The sequence below is a fragment of the Mustela nivalis genome (assembly GCF_964662115.1).
Source record: "Mustela nivalis genome assembly, chromosome: 10".
Classification (NCBI taxonomy): domain Eukaryota; kingdom Metazoa; phylum Chordata; class Mammalia; order Carnivora; family Mustelidae; genus Mustela; species Mustela nivalis.
This window is the reverse complement of record NC_139029.1, coordinates 82,526,389-82,541,131: the sequence shown is the minus strand read 5'-3', so window position 1 is coordinate 82,541,131 and position 14,743 is coordinate 82,526,389. Positions and strand designations below refer to the sequence as shown.

General features: G+C 38.4%; 1 protein-coding gene across 1 annotated transcript in view; it reads right to left on the bottom strand.

Moving 5' to 3' along the window:
• PALMD (palmdelphin) overlaps window positions 1-14,743 on the bottom strand; it is a 48,878-nt gene that overhangs the window by 6,022 nt on the left and 28,113 nt on the right. The window contains exons 4-6 of the mRNA XM_082686479.1: window positions 1,817-1,931; window positions 1,638-1,671; window positions 1,407-1,520 (exon numbers count right to left, since the gene is read on the bottom strand). Of these exons, the coding sequence (XP_082542605.1) occupies window positions 1,407-1,520; window positions 1,638-1,671; window positions 1,817-1,931 (263 nt within the window). The remainder of the gene's footprint in view (window positions 1-1,406; window positions 1,521-1,637; window positions 1,672-1,816; window positions 1,932-14,743) is intronic.

The following is a 14,743-nucleotide window of genomic DNA, read 5'->3' as shown; positions in this document are numbered from 1 at the left end:
ATTCTTTTATGTGAGATGTTGTTGTCTGTTTTTACAACTTTTAATTGCATTCGTTGTATAATGGCCAACATGGTAATGACATAGGTCTTTACGTAACGATGCGTGGGATGACTGAGAAATGGGATTGAAAAGCTGATTGGAGAAGAGAAGCTGATGATTCCAAACAGTAAGGCTCAAAATATTATATACCAAAAAGTATTTTATTTATAAATAATAAATCTGACAAGACAGATAGATTACACTCTTACATTATTCAATGGGAGGAATCAGACCTCTTTGTTAGTTAGGAGGAATATGTAGCACTAGGCATCGCAACAGGTAAAAGGCCTAGCACAGTATATTTTGTTAAGTTACATCCTTGCTGTGTGGGCCAGCAGCCCACTGAAATTATAGAGGAGTGTTCTAAAGTTTCCACAGCAGGAAGCTTGTTTAAATGCAGAACAGCTATTGAAGAGGGAGGAGGGAGGTAAGAATCACGTGCTTCTCCTTCTGCCTTTTTTTTTTCTGTTTCTTTCGCTCCAATTTTCAAGTAGTGGGGACAATAGAGCGGTATCAGCTGAACTGAAAACAACTGAACTGGAGAGCACTGGGTGGTAGAGCTCTGCTGCATGGCCCAGGCAGATTCCTTATGACTGGAGTTTTAAGAACCAATAGGAATCTGGGCCAAATGACAATGTGGCAGTGCTTACTTCCGTTGTGACCTCCTACCTCCCTTTCTGGACCCATCTCAGATTCCATACCTCCTCCTCAGTAGCCTGGTGGTTCTTGGCCTTCCCTAACTACCCAACTAAAACTGCAACCCACCTCCACGAGGGCACAGATTGTTGCTGTTTTATCCACTCCTGGACTCCTAGTGCAAGAACTGAGCTTGCCATGTAGTACATGGTCACTAAATATTTGTTGAGTATTTAAAGGAATGACTGTTCCCTGCCTATGGAGTGTGGCTTCTTTTTCTAATCTAAACTTCAAAGGTTCCCACCCTGCCCCCAGACAAGCCTTCATTTTGTCTGGAGACTTTGAAGTATGTTTTATGAAAATCACTCCCACATGGGGGTAAATCATATCTAAAGTTTCCAAGGTGATATTTTTATTTTCATAAAGGATCTTAGTAATCCAAGAGAGTGTCTACGAGATGGAGTACTTGGGGAGAGAGATTTTTGAACAGGGGAGCTTTGCTTTTAAGTTTGTCTCTTTCAAGTCTTGACCTTCTTTGTCTCTACCTAGTTTGCATAAATACTGTAACCCCTTTATCCCTACCAATGCAAGTGACTCAGATAACTCTTGGAACTTTGTAAAATGGACCATTGCTTCACCTGAAGCATCAGATGTCTTAGCAAGTTGCTAATATCTGACATTGTAAAATCTGAATTTGAGAACCTGCATTTGGATACAGATTTTTCATATACCTTTTCTGTTTTGTTCATCATCTTCTATTCCTTCATTTCTTTCCTTCCTTAATCTGGAAGGCACGTAGGATTTTGGAAGGTCAGGGATGTTAGCATAGATGTCTTCAATTGACTCTGTAAAATTAATATTAATTCAAAATACATTTAGGATATATAATAATGAGAAAGATTTCTGTGAGTTTATTTAAAAATGTCATAGTTAGCCATAAAATAGGATGTTTGGAAACATACCTTCTGATGTTTCTTCCTTTTCCACCTTCACAGACTATAAGAAAAAAGAATCCTCCGTGATTAATACAGTTAAAACATAAATTCTAAATGTGGATATAGTTTAAAGAATTATATAATTATATAATTATATTTGTGGACTCATTCTGGGAGGAGGTCATAGTTTAAATGTTAATGCTCACCTTTATTATATCTTCTGTTGTCCTTTCAACTGATTTTAGTTTCCTTAAAATTGCCTCTTCGTTGGTTGAGATTTGGAGCTCAGCCTTTTCAAGATCTTGGATTTCTTTCTCAAGTCTGACAACAGAAAGATATGCTTTTCATTGCTTAAGGCACTACAGAGTTCCCAAATATATTTTCTCCATATATACACTTTCCTTGGAATACTGCATGTAAATATCTGGGTACCTTTTAAGAACATAGCATCACACCAACCACCACATTTATTACATATAAGGGATATGACACCTGACTTTGATTTAACAGTTTTTAAATCAAGTTGAAACAAAAAATTTTTCTGACAAAGGGAATTCTTAGGTAAAGTGTTTGAACCTTGCCTCATTTTCTTTATTGCAATTACTAATGTTATGTCCAAATAATTAGAGAAATTTCTTTTATAAAGAGACTTAAGTTTAAAGTTGAACCAAAAGGAATGGTTCATTGGTAGTTATTATGTAGCTCACCAATTTTCTTACCTAAGTCTCCATATAAATTATTTGGAGAAAGCATTATAATTACTTATTTTTCTAACCAATCAACACTTCATAAGACTATAATGTTTAGAATTAATTTAATAATCAAAATTATCACTTCAAAACCCTGTGTATCCTATCACTGGAAATGACATCTCCTTTTAATTTTATAATTTCCCAAGAATTGTGCCACATTATAATGAGTGGAACAGAGACATGAGAAATGGACAAAGCCTAGGGTAGTGGACTCAGTTGCTGCTGTTTATAGAGACTACATTTTCCGGAGGGGGGGAAAAAAAAGCACACATAGCCTGATGAAATGTAAGGGAACTTATAAGGACAAAGAAACAGATATTTGATATTGGACTGTCACAAACATTTTGAGCTGGAATCTTGACCAGAGTGCAGCTGCATATCCGATTCAAGTTAACATCGGGGTGTGTTGTCATGAATTCTGTCCTGTATAAAAACATCAGGCATGGCACTCATAAAGTTAGTAAGGCTGACCCTTGGCTACCACGACATATGCATAGTTTCTCAGCCAAATGCTCTAAACTCCAACGTCAGCTGCCTCTGGGAATGGCTGATTAGGCAGAGCAACTAGTCCAGGAGGTGAGAGCCAGGGGTATTCACATCTGCTATGGTAATTGTCAGTTTTCTTGACTTCCTTCTTTAAGATGATTATGGATCTGGGAGTTCAAAAATCTTGTGCTATTGTCACATCAGTAAGAGATGAAGATATGGTCTGCTTAACTATTCTCCTACTCATTGCTTGAGCTTCAAAATTCTGACTTTCCTGCTGCCTCTGGCCATTGGTGGTTGGCTATTTGTAACTAAGGAAGATTTATCATATATCATAGAACTCCAGGTAAAATGTAGTACTTTTGTTTTCTTAGAAGTTACTGAGGTGTGATTGTTATCCTAGAGATCAATGGAACAGAACAGAGAACTCAGAAATGGACTCTCAACTTTATGGTCAACTGATCTTCAACAAAGCAGGAAAGAATATCTAATGGAAAAAAGTCTCTTCAAAGATATTGGAAAAATTGGACAGCCACATGTAGAAGAATGAAACTGGGCCATTTTCTTACACCATACACAAAGATAAACTCAAAATGGATGAAAGACCTAAATATGAGACAGGAATCCATAAAAAATCCTAGAGGAGAACACAGGCAACATCTATGACCTCTGGCTGTAGCAACTTCTTGCTAGACATATCTCCAAAGGAAGTGGGGCACCTGGGTGGCTCAGTGGGTTAAGCTGCTGCCTTCAGCTCAGGTCATGATCTCAGAGTCCTGGGATTGAGCCCCGCATTGGGCTCTCTGCTCAGCAGGGAGCTTGCTTCCTCCCCTCTCTCTGCCTGCCTCTCTGCCTGCTTGTAATCTCTGTCTGTCAAATAAATAAATAAAATCTTAAAAAAAAAAAAAAGGAAGAGAAAAAGAAGCAAAATGAACTACTGGAACTTCATCAAGATAAAAAGCTTTTGCACAGCAAAGGAAATAGTTGACAAAACCAAAAGACAACTTACTGAATGGGAGAAGATATTTGCAGATGTCTTATCAGATAAAGGGCGAGTATCCAAGAACTATAAAGAACTTATCAAATTCAGCACCCAAAGCCCAAATGATCTCGTCAAGAAATGGGCAGAAGACACGAACAGACATTTCTTCAAAGAAGATACAAAAATGACTAGCAGACACAAGAAAAAAAATCTCAACATCATTCAGCACCAGGGAAACCACAGTGAGATACCACTTCAATCTTGTCAGAATGGCTACAATTAACAAGTCAGGAAAAAACAAATGTTGGTGAGGATGCAGAGAAAGGGGAACCCTCCTGTACTATTTGTGGGAATGCAAGCTGGTGCAGCCACTCTAGAAAACAGGATGAAGTTTCCTTGAGAAATTAAAAATAGAGCTACCCTATGACCCAGCAATTGCACTACTAGGTATTTACCCCAGAGATACAAACGTAGCGATCTGAAGGGGCACCTGCACCTCAGTGTTTATAGGAGCAATGTCTACAAAAGCCAAACTGTGGAAAGAGCCCAGATTTCCACTGACAGATGGATGGATAAAGATGTGGTGTATTATATAAGGGAATATTATTCATTCATCAAAAAAGATGATATCTCACCATTTACATCAATGTGGATGGAACTGGAGGGATATTATGCTAAGTGAAATAAGTCAATCAGAGAAAGACAATTATCATATGGTTTCACTTCTATGTGGAATTTAAGAAACAAAGCAGAAGATCATCGGGGAAGGGGAGGAAAATAAAATAACATGAAGTCATAGAGGGAGACAAACCATAAGAGACTCTTAACTATAGGAAACAAAGTGAGGGTTGCAGGGATGGGAAACTGCACGATAGGCATTAAGGAGGGCACATGATGTAATGAACATTTGGTGTTATATGCAATAGATGATGATATCTGAACTCTATATTAGAAACTAATGATGCACTGTATGTTAACTGATTGAATTTAAGTTAATTTTTATAAAAAAGTCTATCTCCATCCATTGTAGCATGTCTGTCCATCAGTGGAGTTGTGGGCATGCATGTTGGTTGGTTGGTTAGTCTATCCTAAAAGTGATAGATCGGGATGACTTTGTTTCTGCTCTTCACCACTTTTGAGAACCATTTCCTTTAACCTCCCTGAAACTTGGTTTTGTAGCATAAACAATGAGCAAATGGTATCTGCCTTACTTTATACAGAAATTTGGTGAAGCTAAGAAGAGGTGATGTATATGATTGATATCAGATGTTAAGTGTTATTTTAATGTAATTATTAAAAGTTTTCTGCCATATGCTGTGTTTCTTTCTCCTTCTACATCTTGTCTCACAGGGTCCTTTACACAATAGCATGTTTGAGACAGTCTAATGAGGAGCCTTTGAGTAGAATATGAGGCTGTTCAAATCATTGCTACAAGTAGCTCTTGGACTGCAGGATTCACCTGTGGAACCAATGGACAAGGGTTTAAACACTGGTTCATCTTCTATCTCATTGTGTGACCCTAGAAAAGTCAGCAGACCTTGCTAAGCCTCATTATATCCATTCATTCATTCATTCAAAAGTATTTGTTTAGCATCTATTTTGTCAATGAAAATTAATTGACAATTAATTAGGCCATGACTAAATTTTGTCCTGGGCCCAGTTTTAATAATTAATTTTAATTAATTAACTAATTAATTATGTCAATGGTGACATGAGAAAACGGCTAGATATAAAAATCAGGAGCTCAGAGAAGTCTGGGTTTGATTTTAAATTGGGGAGTTAGTGGGGCACCTGGGTGGCTCAATCTGTTAAGTGTCTTCCTTCTGCTCAGATCATGATCCTATATCCTGGGATTGAGCCCCGCATGGTGTTTCCTGCCCAGTGGGGAGTCTGCTTCTCCCTATTCCTCCACCTCTGACCCCCTACTCGTGCTTGCTCTCTCAAATAAGTAAAATCTTAAAGGAAATAAATCTGGGAATTGGTATTTATGGGATTTCCTAGAAAGTCAGGGTTACCAAGGGCTGAATCCTGGAACAATTAAGCATTTAGAGATCTGGGCAATATTACTAGTTCACAAGGTATAATAAAGAATGAAAGAAATAGCAAGTATTCAGCAAATGCTAGTTTCTTCCTGTTTCTTCCCTTTCCATATGTGGAGCACAGAGACAGGTTCTGGATCTGTTTGGCCAATTACATCTCAGGGACTTAGAAAGACACTGTTATTTGTAGTTGTTTTCCACTGTAGAGAGGCCTATGGGTAATGTAAAGAGATGTGATTTTCATGGATGTCTTTACACTTAAAAGGTAGGAGTATGAGGTTGAAAGCCTGCTAACCTCATCAAAGTATCTGCTAATGAATGTTTTTGAAGGTTTTACAAGTCACTGGGTGAAAGACGCATTAATATGAGGTTGTAGTCCGATGACTCATCTGTTCATGAAAACCAAACAGAAACAAACAAACACCCTCTTTCTGTTCTTTATCATTTACTCACAGCCAACTGTCAGTTAAATCGCATAATAAGGAAGCTTCTTGGTGCTAATTACTTAGAATCACAAACCTCTACAGGAAATGCTTACTGATACAGAGCATTTCCTAAAATTCTCACGTCAATGCAAAACTCTATATCCCATTTTTATATGTTGATTTGTTACTTCTGTATATTATTTGTGGACAAAATAAATAACATCCAAATATAAATATTAGAGATTTGTTCCTCCAGAAAAGCTTTCTAACAGCTCACCATGCCAGTGGAAGTGATGAGAAACCCAGAAAAGAGTAACAGAGCAGGTACCTGGCTGCTGCTGGCCTCCCTCTCCCAGGGAAGGCACTATAGTAGTCTGACAATGGAAGAAAAGGAGAACTAAGGAGCTCCACACTAGATAATGCACCAAGTTTCTGAGGATTGCCTGTTCTTAAAGAACATAAAACAAAAATTGCAGGGGGCCTGGGTGGATCAGTTGGTTAAGCGTCTGCCTTTGGCTCAGGTCATGGTTCCAGAGTCCTGGGATCAGGAGCCTACTTCTCCCTCTGCCTGATGCTCCCCTGATTGTGCTCTCTCTCACTCTCTGACAAATAAGTAAAATCCTAGAAAAACCTCCCAAAACACCCCCCCCCCAAATTGCAGCTGGTATGTAGGCACTATTTTTGTGCATATAGCACGGTGGGTTTCAACTAACAGTGATCTTCCTACCAAGGACATCTGGCAATGCTGGAGACATGTTGGTTTTCATATCTTGAAGACTTGCTACTGGCATCTGGTCGGTGGACACCAGCGACCCTGCTAAACATCCTAAGAGGCGCAGAACGACTTCTCTGGTCCGAAGTGTCAATGGTGCTGAGGTTGAGAGACCCTTGACAGGTGCTGGTAGGTGCTTGATACATGCTTCATAAGGGATTTTTAAAATATCCATTTCTCTAATATTTTTACTTTCTTGCCATTATTTCTCTTTTCCATATAGCTAATATGGAATCCAAACTAGTATTTGTTGAATAGAATTTAATCAGTCTTATTTTCATTTAAAATTACTATTTGGGTTCATTTTCATTTCAAATTTCGGGGCACCAGGGTGGCTCAGTGGATTAAGCCACTGCCTTCGGCTCAGGTCATGACCTCAGGGTCCTGGGATTGAGCCCCACATCAGGCTCTTTGCTCAGCAAGGAGCCTGCTTCTCTCTCTCTCTGCCTGAATCTCTGCCTACTTGTAATCTCTCTCTCTGTGTCAAATAAATAAATAAAATCTTAAAAAAAAATTTCTCTGTATCTATATCTATCTATGCGTTTATTGATTTTCTTCTGGCTCCGTGACCATTCATAGTGAAGAGGATATTCAACCTTGATTTAAAGCTCAAAAAGAATTTGGAGCTTAAATAAGGGACTTATATTTAATCCTTTTCCAAAAGTTTTGGGTAGAGACAAAAATTTAGCAAGTATAAATGAAGTACTGGGGAAATTTGTGTGTGTATATAGATCTGTGCATGAGTGTATATATGTGTGTTTGTAAGCTCATCATATCACACACATACAAAAACACACATATGTGTGTATATATGAGGTTTTAGTTTTAGATATAAAAATAGAAATTTATATATATGTAAAGCTCTTTTGTACATGGAAAGCTTTTGGGGAGGTCACTAGGGGATAATTGTCTAACCTTCACCTGCTTATCTCTCAGCAGGTGGGTTAGAATTTCCATAAGTGCCACCATGCCTGTCTTTAAAAGGTATTACCTTTCTGAATGGGAATTGAGCTCCCAGAAATGCTGATTCAGTTTGACGAGCAACAGGCAGGCGGACAAAGAGAAATATCCTTCTTTGTACCTCCTGGGCTGTTAGGCGGGGCCTGATGGATGAGTTAGCACCTCTCACGATTTCTGAGAGAGGGTGGGCAGGCATCGTGTGCCAATTTAGATAAGCAGAGTACATGGAAAAGGATTTGTAATGCTATCCATTATTGGAATCTTTCTTGTCCTTGCCTATTTGCTGGGAAAAAATAGGGTTATTTTCAAGAGCTCCCTAGGTGAAAGCAGGTAGCTTTCATTTCGTGCACTGTTCTAGTAATAACCTCCCTAATCATCACAAAATAATGTCCCCAATCCAATTTCAACATGTAATTTTTTGTCTTAGAAAAAGGACAACACCTAAATGCTGGACGCATCAAGAAGGGCTATTTCAGAAGGCAATTTTTCTGCTGCTAAGTGTCCATTTATCTTTTTCAGTTTTGGGGGGTGGTTAATAAGGACTAATAACCTAATGAAGTTTGCCACTGGGATCCAAAAGGCCAGAACTCGGGAGATTTACATCCTACCTTCCATCATTTTATTTGCTAGTAATTATAACAACCTCTAAAATGTACTGAGTACCTACACTGTATCAGACGTTGTCCTAATTAGTCCTCCCAACAACCCCCTGGAGCACCATTATTAGTTCCGTTTGACAGATGAGCAAGCAGGGCACCTAGACAGGCAATTGGCCTGGAGGCTTACAGGTGGCTTGTTGCAGCGCAGAATTTGAAATCAAATCTCCGCCGACAGTCTGAGCTTTTAACAACTTTCTAATTAACCACTATGGGAACACAACTTTAAAAAGTGGATTCCTGTGAACTTAGACGCAATATTCATTTTGCAAAGCAGTGTAAAAGGATTTCTTGTTTCCTTTCATAATAAAGAGAGAGAAGATTGACATTCAAGCTGGGGTCCACCCACATGTAAAAGTGTTGACTCATCACATATAAAGATAATATTTCTGTCCTGGCCTTCATTAGGGTCACTGTGTTATACTAGGAATTTTTCTGCTTAGTGGACAGCCAGAACAGAATTAAAGTCAAGACTTTGTCTCCTTCCTTCTTCCTTCCTTCCCTCATTCCTTCCTTCCTTCCTTCTCTATCCTTTCTTTTCTTTTCTTTTTTGGCTGCTTGAGTTTGGATTTTGGTAGAAGTTCTTAGAACAGTCTCTTCCAGAGTCGGAGGTTTCACTCAGCTCTGGTACTTTATAGAGAGCCTTTCTTTTTTCGAGAACAAAACTATTGTTCAGAGTCATAGGTCTTAAATAAAAGCTGGTTGGTGTAATTTGATTATAAAGCTGCAGTTTGAAGGTAATCACTGATGCTATGTTTGAAATTAATTAATTAATTAAACAGGACTGATGACCTGTTTGCCTCTTGGGGGCCCATGCTGTCTTATTAAAAGCAAGCACTGCACCCAAAGAGCACCTCATGATCACTTCTCTGGGATGGTGTGAATCAGCAGGACTTCATCCAGGTTGTGCTACCTCTGTCATACCTCTGAAACCAGTTGATGGACGTGCTAGCAAAACCTCACCAGCCCCACCCCAAGCTAGACAAAGAAGGACCCAGTTTCTTTTGGGACTCACAGGCTCTCAGAACGTGTTTGCTTCCAGCAGATGTTGAATGCATCCTGGAGTGGTGAGTAGTTGTAATCTTTGACTCTTCCCTTGGGTGTAGATTCTCTTTCCTTTCTTTCCCACAGAATCTTGGGAGAACAGGAGGTGGCTGGTGGCTTACCTACATTTGTGATTATTTTGTGGGAAGGTCTACTTTTTTGTTTTCACTTCTACCCATGGAAACAAGAAAGTGAACCCAAAGTTAACCAAAGCTAACACACTTGGCTTACTTACTCAGCCCAACCAAGTTCCGGTTTTCTTATTTAGTGAATCTTATTTAGTGAAACATAATTTATTATTTATTGAGTTCACAAAAGGTTGTTGAGAGGTGAAAGGAATCATGTTTATAAGCCCCTAGCACAGGGTGCGACGTGGAAGAATTAGCTGGTAATGTAGTAGTTAGCCTTTTCTCTTCCTAATCTGCTAAGGAGAGGAGGACCATCTAGGACAACTCCAATAAAGAAAATCTACCAGGTCCATTTGGATATTTGATCTTCAACTTTAATATCAATGATTTTGGAGCAAGTGTGGGTTTACTATAGCTTCAGGGACACACCCGTCTTTAAAAATACAGTTCTAGACAGAAAACCAAAATAACACTCCAGCATTATTAGAATTTTCATAATATTTATGGAGATGGTGTCTATTTAACAAATGTTATCTATTTTATAAATGAGATAATAGGTCAGTCTGTTTTGACAACCTGCTAATTCCCCCTCACCCCAATCCATTTCTCCTGTTTTTTGTAGTAATAGAAGACCTTGAGTTTTATGTATTTCCCTAGGTATCCTGCCATTTCCCGGTCTCTTTTTCATTTAAATGGTGCCATGTGACTAAATTCTGGCTAATAGGATATTAGCAGAAGTGACCTCTGCAATTTTCAGGTCATATCTTTAAAATAGAACTGTTTGCCCTGCATTTATACTCTCCTTCCTACAATGGAATGTGAACATGGCGATGGTGAGCTGTCTTTGGCCATCCAATCATGGGCATTGTTTGGAAGCAAAACAAGGGGACAGAAAGAAACAGGGTCTCTCTATCATTTATCATCTCATAGGACATTACTTCTCCTCTTCCCTTGCTAAAATTATTATGGATTGTGAGAGAAATGAACTTTTTAGTCTTGTTTAAGCCATTGCTTTTATGGAATCTTTTACAGCATCAAAACCAGTATACTAAATATTGCATTGCCTTATGGGGATGAATCTTTGAGTCACCACTTGGATGAGATTTTTCCATATTTTTTCTTTGATTTGCAAAATTACTCATTAGTACCTTGCATTTCTGGTAGTTAGCCAGTAAAAATAGAAAAATAAATCAGCTTTGTGCAAAGCGGTTAAGGAATTTATAAGTTTCTAGATGATCTATCAAATCTGACATGGTTTATATGGACTATAGCTAGTTATTATTGAATGGCTAAGGTTTATAACAAAAAAAGAAAGATCTTTTTATTTACTTTTTAACCAAAACTCAGTTAAATTTATAGCATTCGAATCGTGACAGATACTACTGAGTATATGTAGACGATGACTTTAACCCGGTAATCTTAAAGGAACATTTTTTTTTTTTTTTAGATTTTTATTTATTTATTGACAGAGAGAGATCACAAATAGGCAGAGATACAGGCAGAGAGAGAGAAGGGGAAGCAGGCTCCCTGCTGAGCAGAGAGCCTGATGCGGGACTTGATCCTAGGACCCTGAGATCATGACCTGAGCCAAAGGCAGAGGCTTAACCCACTGAGCCATGCAGGTGCCCTAACCCAGTAATCTTGATTGCACTGTGTTGGTCATATGTAATGGACAAATAAGTGATTACTAATGGATCAGAGGTTAAAGATATTTTATCTTGATAGATAGTTTGCTTCATAGAATTATCAAACTATATTTTCTCATAAAATTGAGAACATGTAGTCTAGTAGAAGGTGTGCTTCTTTGTTTTATTTTTAAAAACTAGAGGTCTGTTAAATTTCATTGAACATTTAACACACTGTTTAAAAGCACTTACTACATGTCAGGCATGTTTTATTCACCAAACTGAAATAAAAGTATATCAAAAAAGATGAAGAATACTTCTCTGCACAGGCATAGGACAAGAATTTGCCTTTGCCAAAGGGCATGGGTCTAATAAGGAAGAGCTAACCCACCAGTGCAAACAATCACATGCTATGGGTAAGCATGCCAGAGAATTAAAGGGCATTTGGCGTACGACACCCAGTATGCCCTGAGCCAGATCTGTTGCCTCTAATCCCAAGCATTTAAGAACAGGAGGAGCACTACAACACAGCAACTTCAAGATAACAAGAGGCAGAGAGCTAGCCCAGCAGTGACACTGAAAAAGTATCAGTCTGCTCTGGTAATTGGGAAGAGAGCAGATGTTTAGAAAAGCTGAATAATTTATAGTTACATGTGAGCAGCTTTTGCATGGGTGAATCTCATCTCCTAATATAACTTGGCAAATATTAATAATTATCTCATGGGCAGATGATACTGATTTGAAACTGCCATGTAGGCAGGTAATGTTAGAAGATAATAATTCAGTAGAAAAGCAAACCCTCTTAATCAGAATCATATTTTGTAAATTAAGGGTTTCATTTGCCACGAAAAATAAGAAACCAAACTGGTTTTCAGAGAATCAGCCACTTTCATGTGCAGATTACAAACATAATTTTCAAATTAATGCAAATAAATGCATGCTCTGGAGGTTGGTGTGGTATGGCAGATTGGTTAGTTATGGGTTTCTTGAATTTTCTGGTAGGACAGAAACCGGATGTGTGGCTTTTAATTAGAGCCTGGAAAGAGCCTTGTTGTACACGAGAAACACTTAATAAGAGTTAAATAATTTGAATGATAATAATTCAAATTGACCTCTCCATAGGTGTCATGAGTTTCCCAAGTGACCTTCAAATACTGTTATCACCAGGTCATGGCAAGTTAGCTGCAAATAGGCTTATTCATGATTTGGGGAATCTTTCTTCTTTAAAAAAAAAAAAAGTTGTAGGAGAAAATATTTTTAGTGAATAAACCACTTGTATCCATATGAAATGACAAAACATATCCAATGATGTATACAGCCACTGACTCTCTCTACTCAGAAATAATGACTGGCTTTGTGCCTGCCAACCCTTAGCCTTTGCCTCCCACAGTATTGTAGAGCAGCCACGAATAATCGTTTCTGCTTTGCTTTTAGTATGAATTGTTCATATTTGATACCAAGAACAGAACTCTATTATTTGAAGACCAATAAATAGAATTTCCAACCTTAATATAACATAGAATAACCAACAATGATCAGTTTGCCTGGGGTGGTCTGAATGGACTAAATGACACTTGCTTCATGGTAGACAAAAGATGCTTTCCAAGGGGCGTGGTGTGGAAGCTTTCTGAGCTGATAAATTTAGCCAAGGGGCTGCAGCTGGGGTGGGGGACACTCTTGGGCCATGGGAGGGCTACACCCTTTGGTAGCACGTTATACAAAAGGCTCTCTGCTTTTGAACATTCCTTATGACCATGACCTGAAATATGGATCACTGAAACCAACTGCCCTCCCACTTTCTTCTTTGTTCATTTACTCCTTTCTTCCTTCTTGACTCATGTCAACACGGCCAAAGTTTTATGACATCCATACTAATGGTTTTAAATTTGTGTTTCGAGGACTGAATGTTGTTTTGAATGCAATAATCAATGTAAAATCCTTTGAAAAGTTAAAAGATCTAAAGAGAGGTAAATGTAAATTATAGTTGCTTTGATGCACTTAGGATTCTCAATCTCCTCTAGAAGATAAAGATGGGTTCAAAGTGGGGGCTTCTCTATAGATGTTTATTGAACTGAATAGAGAACAAGCAGAGTGAGTCATGATGGAATGATCTACAGTCAGAAAGATCTATGTGTGACTCATGGCTTGACTGTTACCAGGTTTACAGCTTTCTGTGGTTTAGTGTCCTTATATGTGACATAACGCCAATCAGACTTCCCCCAGAGAATTGTCACTCTCAGAAAATTCTTAGGACATAATATGTGCTTCGTAAAGGGTAGCTGTTATTATTGAACTTCAGTGGAGTGGTATTATTCTAATCTACATTTTGGCCTACCACAGTGGGAGAGTATTTATTCTATGTGAATTTAACCCTTATTGCTACTAACCTATGAATGAGACTGGCAGGTGTGAACAACGGAGAAGTCTAGAAGGCGGGGAATAAGGAAATAAAAGAGCATATGAAAGAGGGGAAGGGTGAGAAAGTGAAGTGATGGTGAGCTATCAACAGTGACCTCAAAAACCAGAGGTATGACTGTCATGTAATTTTGCCCTTGACTCAAGATAGTTGGGTCTTATTCTTTATTTTTTAAAGATTTTCAAGGCTTTCCTTTTTAGTTGCTTAGTGTTTAAGTCATTGTGTAGTCTTTTTTTTTTTTTTTAAAGATTTTATTTATTTATTTGACAGATAGATCACAAGTAGGCAGAGAGGCAGGCAGAGAGAGAGGAGGAAGCAGGCTCCCCGCTGAGCAGAGAACCCGACATGGGGCTTGATCCCAGGACCCTGGGACCATGACCTGAGCTGAAAGCAGAGGCTTTAACCCACTGAGCCACCCAGGTGCCCCCACTGTGTAGTCTTTAGCTGGTCCCTTTCATAGTTGGTATTTTAAAGTCTGGCCATCCATTTAGCCAACCATCCATCCATCCATCCATCCATCATTCATATTTTTCCATTAATTATTAAATATGTAGTGACAGGTATTCCCTACTATGTACTAGGCTTTCTCTGTTGGGGGTTTGGGATAGATTTCTTCCTTTTTATTTATTTATTTATTTATGCTGGAAATTTGATTTATTTTGCTCTTTTTGTGAAATTTAAAAATCTCCTGAATTAAAAATTATCAGAATATCTGGGAAATTAGAAACAACAACAGATGAACTCTCGCAAGCTTGATAAACCAATTAGTCAAATATGGAGAGTGAAAAACATGCTTGAAATGATTTTGACTCATGTAATTGCTTCAGAATCATTTCTTAAGTGTTTCT